The sequence below is a fragment of the Mytilus edulis genome, chromosome 1, assembly GCF_963676685.1.
Source record: "Mytilus edulis chromosome 1, xbMytEdul2.2, whole genome shotgun sequence".
NCBI classification, from domain to species: Eukaryota; Metazoa; Mollusca; class Bivalvia; order Mytilida; family Mytilidae; genus Mytilus; species Mytilus edulis.
This window is the reverse complement of record NC_092344.1, coordinates 70,134,996-70,156,490: the sequence shown is the minus strand read 5'-3', so window position 1 is coordinate 70,156,490 and position 21,495 is coordinate 70,134,996. Positions and strand designations below refer to the sequence as shown.

The 21,495-nt window shown below is 32.9% G+C and overlaps 1 protein-coding gene across 2 annotated transcripts in view; it reads left to right on the top strand.

Moving 5' to 3' along the window:
* Positions 1–1,443: 1,443 nt before the first annotated feature.
* Positions 1,444–21,495, top strand: part of LOC139488342 (receptor-type tyrosine-protein phosphatase epsilon-like) — a 75,153-nt gene continuing 55,101 nt past the window's right edge. The window contains exons 1-3 of one of the 2 annotated variants that reach the window (XM_071273875.1): positions 1,444–1,570; positions 15,157–15,261; positions 20,666–20,908. In XM_071273875.1, the coding sequence (XP_071129976.1) occupies positions 15,207–15,261; positions 20,666–20,908 (298 nt within the window). In that variant the 5' untranslated portion in view covers positions 1,444–1,570; positions 15,157–15,206. The remainder of the gene's footprint in view (positions 1,571–15,156; positions 15,262–20,665; positions 20,909–21,495) is intronic. The other variant, XM_071273883.1, reaches the window with a different exon arrangement.

Sequence of the window (21,495 nt, the reverse complement as noted above, 5' to 3'; positions counted from 1 at the left end):
TTGGTTGTCTCAAACAATTTATCTTAACAAAAAAAGCCATTAGCAACGAATTCAGTTAAAAACATGATATGACATACGGCAACTACTGCAGTACTAGCGATGTTCCGGACTAGAGTAAGAGTAGTTATTTTTAAATCTTGACCCCCCCCCCCCCCACCTCCCCACACCCATCCAACCACAATTTGGTTTGCAATTAGTATGCTGTAGGCACGAGAGAACAACAATATGTCTGGATCCTTCATGTCTTTGTCACATTTATTTTATTCTATGTAATTTACTGTGTAACATACGTATAACGTTTACTAAACAAACATGTCAACTAGGCTTCCGTTTCCTATTGTTGTTAAACATCTTCTTAATTGTTTCCCTTTTTCTTCCTCATACACTTGTAGAGACACATTATCACTCAAGTAAGTAGTAAACTGAGTTCAATTTACATACATAAAATTAATCTTCATAAACGTCAGATTTCATTATTATATACAATATAAGACTACACGGGTTCAATTATATTTCTTCGACCAGAACCTCACTAAAACGAGTAGATGAAGTGCGTCTGGTCATTTTTTTTTTTATTATTATTTTAATTAAACGACCAAGACAGTTATCTTTTTATTTCTCAAGTCAAATCACACCAGGAATTGTGGTATTTATTTGTGCCAGTATGAGTTTAGAGAATTCATATTTTGGTTTTGTCTGCAATGACAGTCACTGTGTATTAATTTGGAATGGTTCTATACGCTCAACCCCAACCCCCCCCCAAAAAAAAACAAAACAAAATAAACCCTCCCGTGTATACATGTATGATAAAAACTTTTTTATAATTATAGCAACGACGATTTCCTCCTTTGAAATGCGATGTTGGAGCCCTACTAAAGCCATGATACTCTAGAATAAAATCAAAAGAATAAGGGTGCAGATGCGCCACTGTAACAAGCCTTTTTTCTCGCCTTTTTTTAAAGCTTATTAATAAGTAATTCATATAATCATTTACCTAGTCACTATAGAGTGTAACAATGTAAATTACACGATGACCAAACATGTAAAAGCTTTAAATACATGCAATCTAGCATGTGTTCAGCTTAATACAATACAAACATGAGGAAGTTAAAAGCTGCCCGCCTTTATGTTAAAACTCCAGTTATACAGGTACACTCAAACAGTATACAGTAAGTACATTTGTCCTCCTTTAAAAGGTGGAAAGGGGAGACAATTATGCTCAATTTTTTTTAATGTTTTGACGCAACATGAATCTATCTGCTTTCAGTACTTCTCCGTAATTATTTAAAACTGTGTTATGCTCTCAAGATGCAAATAAATATATCTTAGTGCTTTTCAAATATTGACTTTGATTTTCTGAATTGTGTAGTAATTATTTTCTAACTTTAAAAAAAAATTTAAACACCTCAGTTAAACGCACATATACTGTCAGTATACAAAAGGCAGTAAACAAATCCTATGCTTGGTTGGTTTAAGTTATTTAATTTGATATTTCCAGTCACCCGGATAACGAACAAATATACTTCCTAGTTGATATTGTTAATTACTGGGACGGTATTTCGGATGCAAGGTACGTCCGTTGAAAAGTATTATAATTATATATGTTAATATCTGTTCACATTTACGAAAGAAAGAATTAATATGTTTACTTAGTAGTAACGTTAATTTCATGTATAATTTTAATTAAGATATTAGCAACTTACACAGAAATTCATTTGGTTTATCGAGGACTTGAAGTCCGTTAAATCGACATTTTAAGAGATCTATTAACATATAGAACAGCTCGTAGGTTTGAGTAGTACGTACAAATGTATGAGTCTTAATTATTGATTGGTTGTTGGTTACTTAACGTTCCGAAATGGCTTAAGCCTTATATTTTGTACATGCATGATTTTTTTTTATTAGTTGAACTAGCTATCGGTAACTGCGATTACTGTCAGATATGTACTTAGTGTCTTTTTTCTGTTGAGATGTACAAGTACACGTCCAGGTCCACTCTATTTTTATGTAAGATGTATTTCTTTTTCAACTGATTTTTATTGTTCGTTCTTATGTTGTACTGATGTACCACTGTCCCAGTATGGGGAGGGTCGGGATCCCGCTAACATATGGTATCCCCACACATTCTGTATGTATGTGCCTGTCCCAAGTCAGGAGCCTGTTATTTGGTGGTTGTCGTTTATTGCTGCTTTACATATTTGCTTTTCGTTCATTTTTTGTTCAAAGAGGAGGTCGTTAGTTTTTTTTTAATTGTTTTACGATTAATATTTCGGGCCTTCAAAAGCTGACTAAGCTGTATGGGCTTTGCTCATTGTTGAGGACTGTACGGCGACCTATAGCTGTTAATCTTTGTATCGTTTGGTCTTTTGTTAAGAGTTGTTTCATTGCCAGTCATATCTTCACATCTTCGTTTTGTATTTATTGCTAAAAAAAAATGGTCAACTGCAAAATTAACAGAATGATAATTTGAACAATATCTTTCAAGTATACATGTGACAAAAGGAGTAGGTCCCGGTAAGGGCGAATTTTTGCCTAAAATTTCAGGTACATCTGATGAAAGATCTTTTACCTTTTTAAACACCTCTTCAGTCGATTCACTTAATTTATGTAAAAAATTGAACTGATTAAGTCATTTTAGAACATACTCACCCCTTCTCGTCCAATGAAAAGTCAGTTCTTTGCCCTCTAATTTTCATAGTACATGGTTTTCCATGCACTATGAAATGCTATACATGAATGACTTTTCATTGTCAGTTAATTATGAAAGTGAACTCTTACATGTAATAGCTACACTAACCAAGTGTACTATCCCATAAGGCATTTTCCTTGGAAAAATAGCCTACTGATTAAAGATGAAAGAGCAAAGATTGAAATAAAAACATTCAGAATTTTGCAAAATTTCATGCATTTTCCAATGGTACATGTACACATATAGAATACACAAAACAAATGGTAAAGGATAAATAAAATGATAATTTATTTAATTTATATACCTTACATTTGAGGGAAATATTTTCTTTTTCTTTAAAAAAAAAAAACCACAATGCCAGATTGCTGATATATAAAGCAAAGGATTGTTTTCGGGTAAACACAAAACACTGAAATGTATCAATAAAAAGTAAGCATTTAATGTTGAATGGTCTGAATTCAAATATTCATATGTAGAGAGTTTTATATTCATAAAAAAAATCAAAATTTAAAAAGGGGATTTATATAACATTGTGTTGCTTTTTATAATAAGAAAATTCGAAAGATATATAAGTATTAAATTTTACCTTAAGCAGAAGTGAAACAATTTATCCTTCACAAACTATGTCAGTGCCATTTCATTTCATCCATTGAAATGATCATTACCTATGTTTTTATATTTAGTTCATTATAAAAAGTGAACTCTTATTTAGGTTTGATATTACAATGGGAAAGGATAGTTTTGTAAGGTCACTCGAAAGTGGGAATATGTTCTAAATTGGTCAGACAATACTTTGTCATGTTTTATGAAGATTTAAGCCCTCGGCTTCGCCTTGGGCTCAAATCTTCATAAAACATGACCAAGTATTGTCTAACCTATAAATAGTCGCTCGATTTCAAGCTATAAAAAATTAAAAATCTATCAAATATGCCATAGAATGTCACGTTTCTTATGTCTTTTTTGTCAAAATTGAAAAAAAAGTCGCGTTCGTGTTCATCCTCAACCTTTTTAAATGTTTTGTATTATCATCAAGTACATCAACTATATTTGAATATTTTAAGACTGAACACGTCAAATGCTGCCACTTCCATTAGAGGTCAGTCACTTAAAGACGTATCAACCGTATCTTATACGTTGACGTATCCGCATCTACAGATTTACCAAAAAACAATATGTGATCCCGAGCCTAATTTTATGTAGTTTCAATAATGCAAATGGGCGACTGATTAATATCTAATGCAGAAATTTACAAAACAATTAGGAAAATTATTTTGAGTTTTTGTGGAATATGTAACCCGACTTTTAAAGATATTCTGGATAGTTGGAACAGTTTATGCATGAATGAGATGAGCGAATACGGTAAAATCATTTGTTTGTGGATGAACTTGTGCTCAGGTAGTATGGAAAGCCAACGGGGTCAAAATTCTTAATTCGTAACTTGTTAATTCGTAACTTGTAACTGTGTAATTTCTAAATTGTTAATTCGTAAATTGTTAATTTGTAACTTGTTACTGTGAAATTCATAATGCTTAATTCGTAAATTGTCTATTTATAACTTGCACCTTTGTAGTTTCAACATTCTTAATCGGTAACTTGTCAGTTTGTTACTTGTAACTGTGCAATTTCATAATGCTTCATTCGTAAATTGTCGATTTGTAACTTGTATCTTTGTATCAAAATTCAACATTCTTCATTTGTTAATTGTCAAATTGAATTTGTAACTTGTAGATTTCAAAATTCTTTATTGATAAATTGTCTTTTTGTATATTGATGTTTTGTAACTTGTAACATGTGACTTGTCGATTCGTGAATTGTCGATGTGTGAAATGTCGAAGTGTTAAATGTCATCGTTGTATTATGCTAACGATCATTATGACGACAGATGGCGCTCGGGTTCTTCTTCGGTGTATAATCCTCCTGTAAGTCGGAGTACCTCCATGTGGAATATATACATAAGTAATTTTAATCCATTAATTACAGCAAATGCGTCTAAAAAAAGCTAAAAAAAATTGCATGTTTACAGGATCCCAGTTTTATTTTTATTGCTGACGTGGAATTTCGTTCGGAAATTATATAAAAAAAACATCCCGACTAGTTCAGTCCCTTAAAATAATTGATCTCTTTTAATTACGAGGTTACTGAAATAGTCGTTGGTCAGTGGAATATTACGACTGGATTATTCAGGTATATACAATAAGGAGATGTGGTAATAAACCGTATGATTGCCAATGAGACAACTATCCACCAACGCGAAGTACAATTAAAGTCCATGTAAGCAACTATAGGCAGCCTACTGCCTTCATCAATGACAAAACCGTACACCATATAGTCGGCTTTAAAAGGCTACATCATTACTGAAAACCCCAGGTACTAGTAATAAACGATTTCTATTAATAATAAAATACTATTATGGGACTATTTTATTCTGACAGGAAAGGGCTGACATATATATTCTATTCTGCTGTTGTCGGTTATATGGTCGGGTTGTTGTCTCTTTGACACATTCCCCATTTCCATTCTCAATTTTATGTATTAATATATATGCCTACTGAATTTTTCTGGAAAAGAAGCTTAAAAATTGCCGTTACCAGATTTCCTACAATAAAAATGTACAACCAGAAAGACCAAAATATTCACGAATTTCTCGATCTCAAAAGCCCCGTACTCCCGATGTGAACCCCACCTGGTGCCACACCTCCTTATAGCCCGGCAACCTTACTAAATCTAACATGTTGTCAATCGTTAATTAACTGAAATGATTCACGATGTTAATCAATATACCTAATTTTTTTGTTTACTTTGCATGTCAAATATAAAATAAAAAATCATTTGCAATGAATTCGTAACATCCTAATATCCTACTGACAAACCAGGTTGTATTCCGCCTGGCTCTTCTGTCGAGCAGTCAGCCAGGATCCCAGGCTATCATTTTACTCTAAAAATGACCAAAAATACATACTCCTTTGGCCAATTTGAAACCCAAAATAATGTGCAAATATATTCGTGGAGAAATAAAATTAAAGAACCTTAGTGAGCGCGCTCACATGCCCCACGTCCCTACATTGTCACTGGAAAAATAAAATAACTGTAAGAAAAAAAAGTTGTATAAGAAAAAAAAATGAATCATAATTTCCTGTCGATATGTACATCTACATAGTTTGTCCTTATTATCTACAAGGTTTCATGAAATTCTGTTGTGTAGTTTTAGAGGAGTTGCGATGACAAACTGTTGCAGAGGTATATCAAAGTACATAAGTTCAAAGGGGCGTAACTTCTAGAAAAAAAATGAATTGTAATTTCTTGTCGATTAGTATGTCCTTATTATCATGAAATTATGTTGTGTGGTTTGAGAGGAGTTGCGATGACAAGAAACAGGACCGATGGACTGACGTGCGGACGGTACGGCAGACAGACAGACGGACGGGTCAAAACATTACACCCTCCGCAACTTCGTTGGGGCGATATGGCAAGATCTTTTCTCTGACAAGTCATAGGGAGAGGGCGTCAATTTGTTTAAAAGTGGGAGTATAAGAAGGGGGGTTTGAGATTTCAAAAAAACACTGGCCTTTGTTAAACAAAGTCTTGTATGATTTTTAATTTTTGTTTCTTGTGTATAATTCGGAGTTCAGTATGATGTCCGGTATCACTGAACTAGTATACATATTTGTTTAGGGGCCAGCTGAAGGACTCCTCCGGGTGCGGGAGTTTCTCGTTGCATTGAAGACCCATTGGTGGCCTTCGGTTGTGGTTTGCTCTATGGTCGGGTTGTTGTCTCTTTGACACATTCCCCATCTCCATTCTCAAATTAGTGTAGGTGACGCGTGTAGTAAAAAATAAACAGTTTCATAGTTTAACGATCATGGTCATTACAAAATATATAGAGGGGACACCTAGTATATTTCGATCTTGTATCATGATCCTTTTAGATCTGTATCTGTAGGAGAACGTTTTGGATACAAATATCGGCTTTAATACAACGGTAGAGAGAGCGCCGTCGATGTATTGACGATGCACGAGAGTAGTTTCATAACGGCTGTCAACGCTCGGTGTATACGCACTACGCTTCTTCAATTTGGTTCTATTCGAATACTGTTTATACGAAAAATGAGTTAGAGTATTGTTGTATTTTACTCGTTGAGATCTCAAAACATTTCGTGTAGTTTTTTATCTGCATGTTTGTTCACAACATTTCTTGACTGATAATTGTCAAATCGGGCCCTTGGCAGCAATTTAGTGTTCTTTTTGGACGAGCTTTTTTTTTAAAATTGTCTGGTTCTATAGCACTGCGACCACCTCGTACAGAAATATTAGCTTCTGACTTGAGCGTCATGTCTGTATGTCCTGTAGTTTCAGTTTGGTGAGCGTGTTTGAGACGCAACCAACTTCTCTGGATTTGTACTCTCTTGTTATAAATCTCACAGGTTGTCGCTGTATCCTTTCAAGCTTATTGATGGTTGTAGATTTGAACTGGTCCCATACTATTGACGATATGATATCCCATTATTGACCTGACCATTAAAATATATGCGGTTTTCTCGCATTCCGGTTGACAATATCTCAAATTTTAGGGCCTCGATTAGTTTTTCTGGTTCCTTTAGATTTAATTACAAAATAGTGCATATTCAACACAGTTTTGATATATAGTATACATTAACTAAGTGGCTCATTTAAAATATTTTTTCATTCAGTTTGTTTTACAAAAAACTTATATGATATCATTAAACATTTTTTTTTATAGATATAGGAAGATGTGGTATGAGCGCCAATGAGACTACTCCCGATCCAAATAACAATTTATAAAAGTAACCCATTATAGGTCAAAATACGGCCTTCAACACGGAGCCTTGGCTCACACCGAACAACAAGCTATAAAGGGCCCCAAAATTACTTGTGTAAAACCATTCAAACGGGAAAACCAACAGTCTAATATATATTAAAAAAAAAACAAGAAACGAGAAACACGTTTAAATTACATAAACAAACAACTACTGTACATCAGATTCCTGATTTATGTTCATTACTCAGGAGCCAAATAAATAAAGACTGTTCGTCCATTTGTTTCTTGTATTAAAACATATCATTAGATAATTACATTCTTTTCTGAAATTTTAATATTGAGATTATAATATAAATGATTGATGGTTGTCAAACCATTTCTGCCATTATACATTGAATCCTAATTTGAGGGCCCAGGACAATATTAGTATTTTTCCAGCACCGTCTTATATTTCATGTTTTTAGTCTTGTTTTGACCCGGTTAAATATTAAGTAGAAATTTCTTGCCAAGTGACAATAATATATTTGCGAAGTTGATAAGGAAGCCCGTTCCAGCGACACATCTATATACCTTAATAAAGGAAGTGACACACCTCATTGCAGGTTTGGTGACCAGTACAGTAAACAAACATGTTTATACGAGGTTACCTCAATATAAAACCGAGTCCCTTTTATACATGCCATATAAAACAAACAATCTTATTATGTATTTATCTATTTGTTATCTTTTATATGTATGCGCTGTACATAATTGATTTATACTCCTTTGGTATGTACTCCATTTGGCGGTGCTCCTACTTACAGGAGGCTTATACACAGAAGAAGAAGCCGAGCGCCATCTGTCGTCATAATGATCGTTAGCATAATACAACGATGACATTTAACACTTCGACATTTCACACATCGACAATTCACGAATCGGCAAGTCCACATGTTACAAGTTACAAAACATCAATATACAAAAAGACAATTTACCAATAAAGAATTTTGAAATCTACAAGTTACAATTTGACAATTAACAAATGAAGAATGTTGAATTTTGATACAAAGATACAAGTTACAAATCGACAATTTACGAATGAAGCATTATGAAATTGCACAGTTACAAGTAACATACTGACAAGTTACCGATTAAGAATGTTGAAACTACAAAGGTGCAAGTTACAAATAGACAATTTACGAATTAAGCATTATGAATTTCACAGTAACAAGTTACAAATTAACAATTTACGAATTAACAATTTAGAAATTACACAGTTACAAGTTACGAATTGACAAGTTACGAATTAAGAATTTTGACCCCGTTGGCTTTCCATAAGGTAGAACCAAATTGTTATTTGACATATAGAGTTATACTCAGTACTTTTCTATTACCTTTTATATTAAAATCGCAAATGAACAATATTCAAAGTTCCTTACATGTATATAAGTAGTACATTTGATTTTTTTGTGTTTATTCATGTAAGATCTTGATTTTTTTAACTAGATTATTAAAGGATTGTGTGCGAATATCGTGTACCTACCCCATATTGGCTCATTTTAAAGGGCATGTAAACTTAGTTGATATAACCCCTTGTGTTTTTTACAAAACACCACTATCCCACATATTGAAAGTGTATGTTTGATTGTTTCGAAGATATTTCAATTAGGTTTTTTTTTTAAATGAAGCATGATCTTATTAATAAGCTCGAGATCACATAATAATTTTGATATATCTGCAGATGCGGATACGTCAACGTATACGTCAACGTATACGATACGGTTGATACGTCTGTAAATTTGCATTATTCACGTATCTGGATACCTGCACGGATCGACGTATACGTATCGACCAGATTTGTTTACAATAATGATTTTACCCCGATCTCAATTAAAATTAAATGCATTATAAAATATTTTCATCGGAACCAACTTGACTTAATTTATCCTTCCCTCATATACATGTTAAACGATACGTCGATACGGATACGCCAGCAAATACTTGATTAATGCAAATGCTCTTCTGAGACGAAAACCGTCTAAAAATTAGCTTAAATGTGAAGATTTCAGTAATTTTGCATGACTGCATAATGCTATTCCTCGATACATGTGCATTGTATTGCCAAATACAACACATATTTATGTTACAGAAGTATTCTACTTTCCAATAAATAGCTGAAAGTTTACATTTTAACATTTTTGTAAAACTGCTTTAGTTCGGGACCAAAAAGGGGTCCTACTGGGGCTACTCCTTTTACAGGTTTCTAAAAGATACTTTCACAATACAATAAACATATGAAACTTGAAAGAAAATCAATGAAGGTGTACTCAGTAGTTGATTTAAACAAAGGCCTCGCTCTATTTCTCTGGAAACACTATGTAAAATGTTATTTTAATGCTATCAAATGAGTGCCCTAGGTAGTATTTACATCTGAACGTAGCAAACGTTTATCGTGATAAGTCTTCGAACAATTTTCAGTAATAGTTATCCCACGAGGACGCGGTGTGTCAGTGTAAGATCACCCCGATTGACGGATGCCAGAGGGTGATCTAACACTGACACATCAAGTCCGAGTGGGATAACTATTTTACATCCCAGCTACAGTATTACATATAAGACGAATAATCATTTACAATTCATAAAATCTACTTTAGAACGCCACACAACCATTATTTTTATTTTATATATTTCTTTTTAATATATACCCTTTATGACCCCCTTACATATAAAACTATTTATTCGCCACTTTCTAAAAAATGCCTAACTCTTGTTTACAAACTCGCCCCACTTATGAAAAAGGGTAAAAATCCCAATGAACAACCAGTCTGACAACTTGCCTTATTCATGAAAAGGGTTAAAATACCACTGAATAAAGGTCTGTCTACTCGCCCCCATTTATGAAAATATCTGCTTCCTTTATTAATATGTTAAATTACTGACAGTTGATATCCAGTTGTCCTGTCCTAGGGGTATGTGTCGTGGGTTGATATACTAAAGGTCTCGAGTTCGAGTCCCAGCATAGACATTTGATTTTTTTTTCATAAATTTTGAAAGTGTGTCGCTCAATAATTAATTCTAAGTTTTATTGAGGATTATGCATTCCCGCCAAAATGTTACAGAACAACAGAAAGCACACAAATCAAAAAAACTCAAGCTGGGGTGATCTGGTATGAATGATCCGGCTCAGATCACCCCTGGTAGAACAAAGGAGCTGGGATGTAACTTTCATTACAAAGTGCATACATGTTGTAAAACTAATCGTCTGCAAGCTTGGTCCGTAGAGTGGTTCGTTTCAAGAAGTAACCGTTTCGAAGTCTAATTTCAAAAGGCTTTTATATATTTATCTTGAAGAGATTTTTTGGAAAATATCGTTCATCATTATAAGACTTGAAAATTGAAACGAAAACTATCATATATTTGGATTTTTAATGCAGAAAAAAACATTTATAGAAAGAGTGGCGAAAGATACCAAATGGATATTCAAACTCATAAGTCAAAACAAACTGACAATATCATGGCAAAGAATGAAAAACGACGAAAAGAGAAACAACAGTACACACAAAACACAACATAGAAATCAGACATTGAGCAACACGAACCCCAGCAAACACCAGTGATGATCTCATGTGCTCTTAGAGGATAGGCATATCCTGCTTCCAATGTAAGACCCTTCGTGTTGCTAATATTAGTACAAACCCGGGGATTAATCTAATTCGGTAAGTTAACATTGAAAAAGGTTACATAGGGAAAGACGACCCGAGTCTAGTCACAATAGAAAAATAGTTGTCTCGTTAAATCTTATGCAACTTTGGTGATAAGAGGACCTATATTGTATGAAGTTTGTACCTTAACTTTAATATATAATATTTCAGACATTCTGAAAAATGATATTTGCTATGATAAAACCCATTTGTATTATAATAAATTATCATGCATGTAGTCGAAATAAAATGATAAAATATTTATAATGAATATCTTCATATTCTAATATTAAGCTCTCATTACTCAATATGTTACTTTACTGGACGAAACATTATAATCGGCTAGGCAATTACGGTAATAGTTTACTCAAGGGTTATTTATTTATGATATGCTATTTACGTTGATGGATATAACCAAGTAATATCTTTAAAATACATATAACGCCTTGCAATCTTTCGGAAGTTTTCATAAATTTAACCTAAATTCTTCTCTAATCTTAGTCAGGGCCTCGGTGGTCATGTAGTCTATGTAGGTGTTTCTCGTTTCTCGTTTTTTATATAGATTAGACCGTTGGTTTTCCCGTTTGAATAGTTTTACGTATACTCTAGTAATTTTGGGGCCCTTTGTAGCTTGTTGTTCGATGTGAGCCAAGGTTCCGTGTTAAAGGTCGTACATTGACCTATAATGGATTACTTTTATAAATGGTTATTTGGATGGAGAGTTGTCTCATTGGCACTCACACCACATCTTCCTATATCTATGTAGTTCAACTAGGATTGTCAGTTTTCCTATCGAATGTTAGTGGTTTTCTCCGGGCACCAGACTCCTCAACCAATAAAAACTGTTCGTCACATAAAGCCCAAAAAATGGATATTCAAACTCATAAGTCAAAACAAACTGACAATATCATGGCAAAGAATGAAAAACGACGAAAAGAGAAACAACAGTACACACAAAACACAACATAGAAATCAGACATTGAGCAACACGAACCCCAGCAAACACCAGTGATGATCTCATGTGCTCTTAGAGGATAGGCAGATCCTGCTTCCAATGTAAGACCCTTCGTGTTGCTAATATTAGTACAAACCCGGGGATTAATCTAATTCGGTAAGTTAACATTGAAAAAGGTTACATAGGGAAAGACGACCCGAGTCTAGTCACAATAGAAAAATAGTTGTCTCGTTAAATCTTATGCAACTTTGGTGATAAGAGGACCTATATTGTATGAAGTTTGTACCTTAACTTTAATATATAATATTTCAGACATTCTGAAAAATGATATTTGCTATGATAAAACCCATTTGTATTATAATAAATTATCATGCATGTAGTCGAAATAAAATGATAAAATATTTATAATGAATATCTTCATATTCTAATATTAAGCTCTCATTACTCAATATGTTACTTTACTGGACGAAACATTATAATCGGCTAGGCAATTACGGTAATAGTTTACTCAAGGGTTATTTATTTATGATATGCTATTTACGTTGATGGATATAACCAAGTAATATCTTTAAAATACATATAACGCTTTGCAATCTTTCGGAAGTTTTCATAAATTTAACCTAAATTCTTCTCTAATCTTAGTCAGGGCCTCGGTGGTCATGTAGTCTATGTAGGTGTTTCTCGTTTCTCGTTTTTTATATAGATTAGACCGTTGGTTTTCCCGTTTGAATAGTTTTACGTATACTCTAGTAATTTTGGGGCCCTTTGTAGCTTCTTGTTCGATGTGAGCCAAGGTTCCGTGTTAAAGGTCGTACATTGACCTATAATGGATTACTTTTATAAATGGTTATTTGGATGGAGAGTTGTCTCATTGGCACTCACACCACATCTTCCTATATCTATGTAGTTCAACTAGGATTGTCAGTTTTCCTATCGAATGTTAGTGGTTTTCTCCGGGCACCAGACTCCTCAACCAATAAAAACTGTTCGTCACATAAAGCCCAAAAAATGGCGTTAAAATACAAACAATCAATCGATCTAATCTTAGTCTGTAAACTAAAATTTAGGCTGGTTACGGGAAAAATCGTATTCAAGATACTGTGGATTCATTATTATTCGTTGGATACCGTGGATTTTGCTGGTAAAGGTGAACCACGAAATTAAATGTTCAGCGAATGACAAATTTCCTATAGGATTCTATGCTGACTTCGCCAAAGCAACGAAATTAGATATCCACGAAAATGCAAGTTTTCCTTAATCAACGAAAATAAATGAATCCACAGTATACAACAATGCACTCTCTGCACAGGCACTCGTCTCAGAAATTGTTTTCCTATATACCTTTATAAAGGTACTATATAGGAATTTTTTTCTGAGTCGAGTGCCTGTGGCTCTCTATTGGTACTGATCACCAATTGTTTAATTATAACAACTTACCCTCTATATTTCCTAACTGAATAAATAACCGAACAATCATCTTTTGTATGTATGAGCGATTGATTGTTGATCTTTTGTAAAATATATTGTTTGATTACTAAATATCCTGGAGACGAAAGTTGCATAAAAAAAGTTTTAAAAATAGTTTGCTTCTATTATACATGTTATGAAAAAGAACTGTTTAAAAACATCTTTTTTTTTGTAATTGAAAAACTAGTACGTTTGCTTTCCATTTTATTTGAAAACAAATTGTTTGCCACGTACAAATTTAAAACACACGCCTCCTCAAAACAATGCCCGTTAGGTATACTTTAAAGAATTGACGTCTGGTCTCAATAAAAAGAATGACAAAGGATGGTTGCGTATACCCTTTATAAGAAATAAAAATGTATTTCAAACAACATGTACAAAATGTAGTAACATAATACATAGGAAGTAAATTACAAAACAAAATATGTTAAGACATGAAAGAAAAATAAGGGGAAATAACTACTAATAAAAATAATTTTAGGTAACGCAACAATACACGAAAAAGTTAGTAGTAAAGTGCCATTTAAGTGCAAATCGTGTGCAAATCATGTCATCTCTTTATATCACATTTAAAATATGCGAGTGTCTTGAAAATCAATGTGATATTTGCTGCTGGACTTTCAGCGTGTTGTCTTTAAGCCCCAATTAAATTACCCGTGCTTAAAGCTAATACTTTTATAGTTCACTGTTTTAGCGTTTTTATTCTTTTAAAGATAAACTCTCTAAAAGGTTAAATTGACACATACAATGTATTAACATCGATATTACCTCGAACATATTAAGCGTGATATTTTCTGCTGTACCTTAAGCAGCAGCTTGTTTATGGTGCTGTTTTAGAGTCTAAAATAGTTTCCCTTTGCTTTTAATGAAAATTCTAGTCATATTTTACTGTTATTGTAGTTTTATACTTGAGTACCAATGTCTAGCGAATATGTTTCTTGTGATAACTTATGTAATAGGTACTTTGATAATTAATGCCATGATAAAGTTGCTTATTAATAATGCAGCAAAAATCCTGCAATTTGATTGATCAAATACCCGGGCGTTAATAACACCTCACCCTTGTTCATTTGGGGAAAAATAAAATGTTGCCAAAAATTCCCAAAAATAAAAATGTTGCCAAATTTAAAAAATAAAAAAATTAAGGGCAATAATGAAAAACCGGTATTAAAAATCCATACATCCTGAGGCTATTGTCTCCCTTTTATCTTGATTGTCATTGGAAATATATAGACAACAATGATCTTTTGACTGAGGATACATTATTTGTAAAGTTACTACAGTGTCTTTTAATGATTTAACGACTTAAGAAAATCTGTTATTTCATTGCGGCCTATACGTCAATGAAGCCACATATCTCCCTAAAAAAATAGACAGCAATTGCTTTTTATATTCCGAGGGATGGTTTAATTTTGTGGAAACTAAATTTGGTTGATTGCATGTATATATAGGGAATCTCTGCAATATGCCTGGATCGGTTCTCTTCTTGTGTCCCCCCCCCCCTTCAGCAATTCCCAAAATAATACTATTCTTGTTACTCCAAAGACTAATTAATCAATTAACAACATGTATTCTCATTTTATTTTAGCATACTAACATTATTTCTAACTGCACCTGGCGGATGTCAACACTTCTGATATGTCGTTCGTTCTGCTTATCCACGCAACTGTTCTGTTGACAATTACAGCCCAAAGTAAGTTGAATTAATTGTCTTGTAACATTTTACATTTTTAAAATGTTAAGTCAATGAAAATTGTATTTGTTTTTCAGTTACACCAATCAAACATGTACTTAAAGGTAAAGAGATATTATTTCAGATTTAACTCAATATGAAATAGAGAAATGTGATATGATTGCCAAGGAGACAATTAACACTCAGAGACCAAATGACGTAAATGTTATGAAGTAGGGCCTTCAACAGTGAGCAATATAGCATGGCAATCTATATTAAAAAGGGCCATGTAAAATAATTCAAATTAGAAAAACAACGGCTTGAATAATGTATAATAACAAACTTGCTTTTACACTCATAACCAATTATAAAGTGTTTTAATATACTGAACAACCCGACTTTTGAAAAAGTCTACATTCATTATCTGAAAGAAAGAAAAAATGTCACATAAAAATTCATAGTCCGTGTTGTGTTTGTAGATATTTACTGCAACCAAGACTAGTATAATAATACTAGTTACATTTTCTGTTCATATAACAAATACTAGTTAAAGTACATTGAAAGCAAATACAGTTTATGAAGACAACGACAGACTCATATACATTTACTTTATTTTAGATCTTTTAAAAATGCGTTCCGATTATTTTTGTTTTTGATAACTGCTTAGACTGGTAATTAATTGATATATCAATTAGACAGAAACTAACAGAGTATGCCGTTTACGATATTAGATTTTGACATTGCCAAGTTCACAAATCCAAGCAGAATAGTTAATGAAGTCAATATTGTTCAATGAAAAATTGGTATGAAAAAGTACGTAAAATCTGATTATAAAACTATTCACCAGGGTAATAGTCTTTGAAGTATTGAATGGCAACTAGTCTATGAATATATACAGAATTTGGTGGGGATAAACATGTTTGTGGGCGCCCAAACTTTCCATAAAATCATGTCTAAATTTTATGTCATTGAACGATTAACTTTTGAATATTTTAATCATTAAAAGAAAACACGAATATTGGATGAAGACATTCGATTACCGTCAATACTTGGTCCATAATTAAATAGTATTAAAACTATAGAATCGAGAATGGAAATGGGGAATGTGTCAAATACAACAACCCGACCAAAGAGCTGAAAACAGACGAAGGCCACCAAAGGGTCTTCATTACAGCGATAAAGTCCCGCGTCGGGAGGCGTGCTTCATCTGGCCCCTAAACAAAAATAACCACTAGTTCAGTGATAATAAACGTCATACAAAACTAAATATATGAAAGCAACTAAAATTAAAAATCATACAAGACAAACAAAGGACAGAGGCTCCTGACTTGCAATTGGGACAGGCGCAAAAACATGCGAAGGGGTTAAACATGAATTATGAGAACTCAACCCTCCCACTTTACCTCTAGCCATGTATTATATAAAAAAAAAAGAAGATGTGGTATGATAGCCAATGAGACAACTCCCCACAAGAGACTATTTTGGTATTCATTAAAAAGCAAGTTCAACATGAAGTTATCTTAACATTCGTCAATGCATTAGTCAACATATATGACTTCATCAAACTGCCAACATATCGCTTGCGGTAATAAAAAAAGTATGGAGACGTGTTATGACTGAACTATAATAGAGCAAAAGACTAGGATGTAAACATTAATTTCTATGCTTAACCGTAAGCTCAACTTTTAGGAGCAAACCTCATATAACCTATGATAGAACTTGGATTATCAAAATTTAAAACTATTCAATCGAGAAAACCAAGTGGGTCTCATTGTGGTATAATAAAAGCGTGATGCGGGAATGCCGATTTTCTGAAAGCGTGACACGTGAAAGTCAAATTATTGTGCTGTGAAAACGGGAAATAAAGTCTAGCGGGACGAAAAATCATTGTATGTGAAGGGTTCAATACCTTTCGCATATATAGCTCAACATATCAAACCCTTACACCAGGACGACTGGATACAAACTCTCAGTAATTTAACATATTCAAAGGTAATCAGATAACTCGTCCAACTGGCAAATCGCCCCACTTTTTCATCAACTCGCCCCATTTTTAAAAAATAAGCGCCGCACTTTAGAAGTATCTTAGTGAAGACTGTCTCTGTGGGATAAGTCCTATTATCACATATTTGTTATGAATACCTTAGGTTTTGCATATACAATAACCTCAAAATTGCCCGGGGCAAAAAAGAGATATCCATATTGTGCCCTGTACCTAATGACGTGACGTCATTGCATCCTGAACGACACGTTTTTAATAAATTGTTTAAGATTTTACCTTTTATGTATCATTAAATTGTTATAATTGAACTTTTTTCTCTTTTCTGCAGAACTTAAATATGTGATAAAAAGATTATAACATGTCTTTTCCATATTGGCCCGGGTATCATCCCTCGACCCATATCGGCCCTCGGCTAAAGCCTCGATGCCGATATGGGAGTCTCGGGATGATACCAGGGCCAATATGGAAAAAGGCATGTTATAATCTATACTTATCGAGGCTTTAGCCGAGGGCCGATATGGGTCGAGGGATGATACCAGGGCCAATATGGAAAAGACATGATATAATCTATTTATCACATATCTGAGTTCTGCAGAATAGAGACACAAAGTTCAATTATTACAATTTAATAAAACATAACAGGTAAAATTTTAAATTTTGTATCACAAAAGTGTCGTTAAGGACGCAATGACGTGACGTCATTTGGAATCAGGGCACAATATCAATATCGTCTTTTTTGCCCCGGGCAATTTTGAGGTTATTGCATATGCAAAACCCAACGTATTCGTAACAAATATGGTCAACTTTTGATCTATATCCAGTGTTTTTTATAGATCTAACACATTTGTTTTGTAATACTTGTAACTTATCTTTATATTTTTTGCTGACACCAGCATACCATGCAGAACAGGAATAGTCAAAATGACATTGAATTAAAGCTGACAGTTACTAAAGTCTTTCTTGATTGTTCTGATCAAAGTTACATCAAAGTTACGAATTTTAGATAATTTACGTTTTGACCCAAACAGAATAGTTTCTGTTTTCCCCAAATGAAGTGATAATTTATTATCAATCAGCCATTTGCTACAAGATTCAAGTTCCTTACCCAGTTTCTCCGATATAACTTCTGGATTCTTATGAGAGTAAAGTATGGTACTATCATCTGCATATAATAAATTTTGCAGTCTTTACTAATACTTATAGACATGTCATTAACATAATATAGAAATAAAAGTGGTCCTAAAATACTCCCTTGTGGTACTCTACATGTAATATATCTTAAATCAGATTCAGTACCATTAATACTAACTTTTTGTTGTCTATTACATAAATATGATTCAAACCATTTAGTACATTTGACACCCATTTTTTGTAGTTTGTTACACAATATAAGATGGTCGACAGTGTCAAAGGCTTTTTGTAAATCTAACATTATCATTCCAGTATAAAGTCCCTTAGCAGTTTCATTTTTAATATGATCTAACAAATGTATAAGACATGTATCTGTAGAATAAGCAGATCTGAAACCAGATTGTAAATTATAAAGTAGATCATTTTCCACCAGATATTTTTCAAGTTGTGAATATACTGATCTTTCAACAATTTTAGAAACTACAATTAAAATACTGACTGGTCGATAATTTCCGACATCCAGTCTACTATTTTTCTTAAATATAGGACCATTCTAGCTGTTTTCATCTCATCAGGTACTATGCCTGAAGTTATTGACAAGTTAACTAGTATATAAGTAATTGGCTTTGTTAAAATACTTGAGCCATCTCTTAAAAACCTTGATGGTATTCCATCCAATCCAGTACTTTTACTTGGATTGAGTTGTAACTGTTTAAAAATATATTCTTCAGTCACAGGTTTTAATTTAAAATTCAAATCATTACAATAAACAGTGCTGTAAATTTTTTTAAATATGTCTGTTTTAATATCAAACACTTTTGGAACTGGTGGTAATTTTGGTACTAAATTATCAGCTATAGTTATAAAAAGTTATTAAAATAGTTAGCCACTGTATTTGAGTTATGACAGTTCTCATTATCTATATTAAGTACAACTTTACTTTTCTCCTTCTGTTTTGTACTGTAACCCATACTTTTAAACTGTTTCCAGATATTTTTTGGATTATTTTTATTTTCTTCTATTTTATTTTCAAAATATGAAGACTTAGCTTTGTTAACCTCTCTCTGGGTTTTATTTCTGCATTTACAATAATCGTAATAAAAGTGTTTACTATTTGTTTTTTTTATATATATTCAAAAGCAGATCTCTTTATTGAATAAGTTCAATAATTTCAAAAGTCATCCATGGCTCTGTATGTTTTTTTATTTTAATATCTCTTTTAGGAGCTGCTTCATTTAAAATAGAAGTAAAAATATCTTTAAATTTTGCCCAAGTTCCATTCACTTCTCTACATAAATATAATTCAGACCAATTAGCATCATTTAATTTTTTACAGAAGTCCTCTTTATTATAATTTTTGGTGGATCTTATTTTGATTAAATTTTCTCCACTATCTGAAATTGTTTTTCTCTCAAATTTTCTAGTAAAATATGTCATAAAATGACCACTTAGTCCAATTGGAATAACACCCGATTGACTGACTCTGTCTTCAGAGTTAACAATTACATGATCTAATAAAGTTTTACTGTTTTCAGTTATTCTTGTTGGTTCACATAACAATTGCTTAAATATCGTGTTCTGGGGTCAAAAAGGGAATGTATTGTATACATGTAGTTATATATACAGTATATTATAATGGTTGTGTGGCGTTCTAAACTACATTTTATGAATTGTAAATGTTTTTTCATATAATCTATAACAGCTGGGATGTAAAATAGTTATTCTATTATGACTTGGTGTGTCAGTGTCAGATCGCCTTCTTGCCTCCGACCATCGGGATGATCTGACACTAACACATCGCGTCCTAATGGGATAACTATTACTAAAAATCATTGATAAAAATTAGGCGTATGTTCTTTATGGACCAGCGATGTTGCGGGTGTGTTCTAGTATTTATCACAATTGATTATAGTAAACTCGAGAACACATCCTTTAGTAGCCACGAAACAACCTTTAGAAATATCTAGATGTCATTATACAATGCTCTAGATCTTTTTTTATTTTTTAAAACATTCTATCAAAAACAATAAGGTCATTCAACTATATCTAGAAAATAGATATAACTTCAAGCTTATAGATATAGGAAGATGTGGTGTGAGTGCCAATGAGACAACTCTCCATCCAAATAACAATTTATAAAAGAAAACCATTAAAGGTCAATGTACGGCCTTCAACACGGAGCCTTGGCTCACACCGAACAACAAGCTTTGCATACATGTACGCATTTTTTTTTAATATAGATTATAGGCTATATTGTCATTTAGATTAAAAAAAGAATTATCCTTTTTATAGAGAACCTTACGCCTAACGGAATAGCTTCACAAATTTCATCGTTGGATAAGGTGAAAACACCAGCAATAAGAGCTATAGAGCCGCCTATATCAAATACATTCTCTATAGATAGAAACAAAAATATATTATGTACCCACACAACTGGTTATGACGACACTAACCCGCAGCCGGCTTGGTGGATGTTTGAATTTTCTTATGAGTCTGCATACATCACAGAAATACAAATATACTACAGAGAAGGTCGTAAGTAAAGTTTAGAAATGCGAAACAATTTGTTTCAGCAAAGTAACCTTAAACTCATGCAACGTTGGTTTCTATTTAGACAAGCTAATACTTTTTCCCCAAACATTAATAGAAGCAGGATATTGGAATATAAATGCTATATTACCTGTCAGTTTGGTTAAATTTAAAAAAAAATATATAGCTAACAGACAACGCAAATCATTAATATGACTGATTTTACGTCCAAATATATATTCATATATACGTATGCAATTTGCAATTGGACCTGAGTTGGATATAGATTTTGAACTATATGGCCTTTTTGAACATCGGACTCGGACTTTTTTTATTTTGAGTTCAACGCATGTTTTTGAGGCTACATGTAAGTATACAACCAGCTCGTAATTGCAAGTCGGAAATATGTGACCAACAGATTTTAAAAGCACATTTGTTTATTTTTACCAACAAAAAATATATATAAGAAAGTTAAGTTTAGGCATTTTTGATAAATGGATAAATTATCTTCTATCAAAACAAAATAGAAGTCTTTTGTCACTATGAGTAATCGAAACTGTCTTTTGTCAATAAATTATAAAACTCCAGATTCT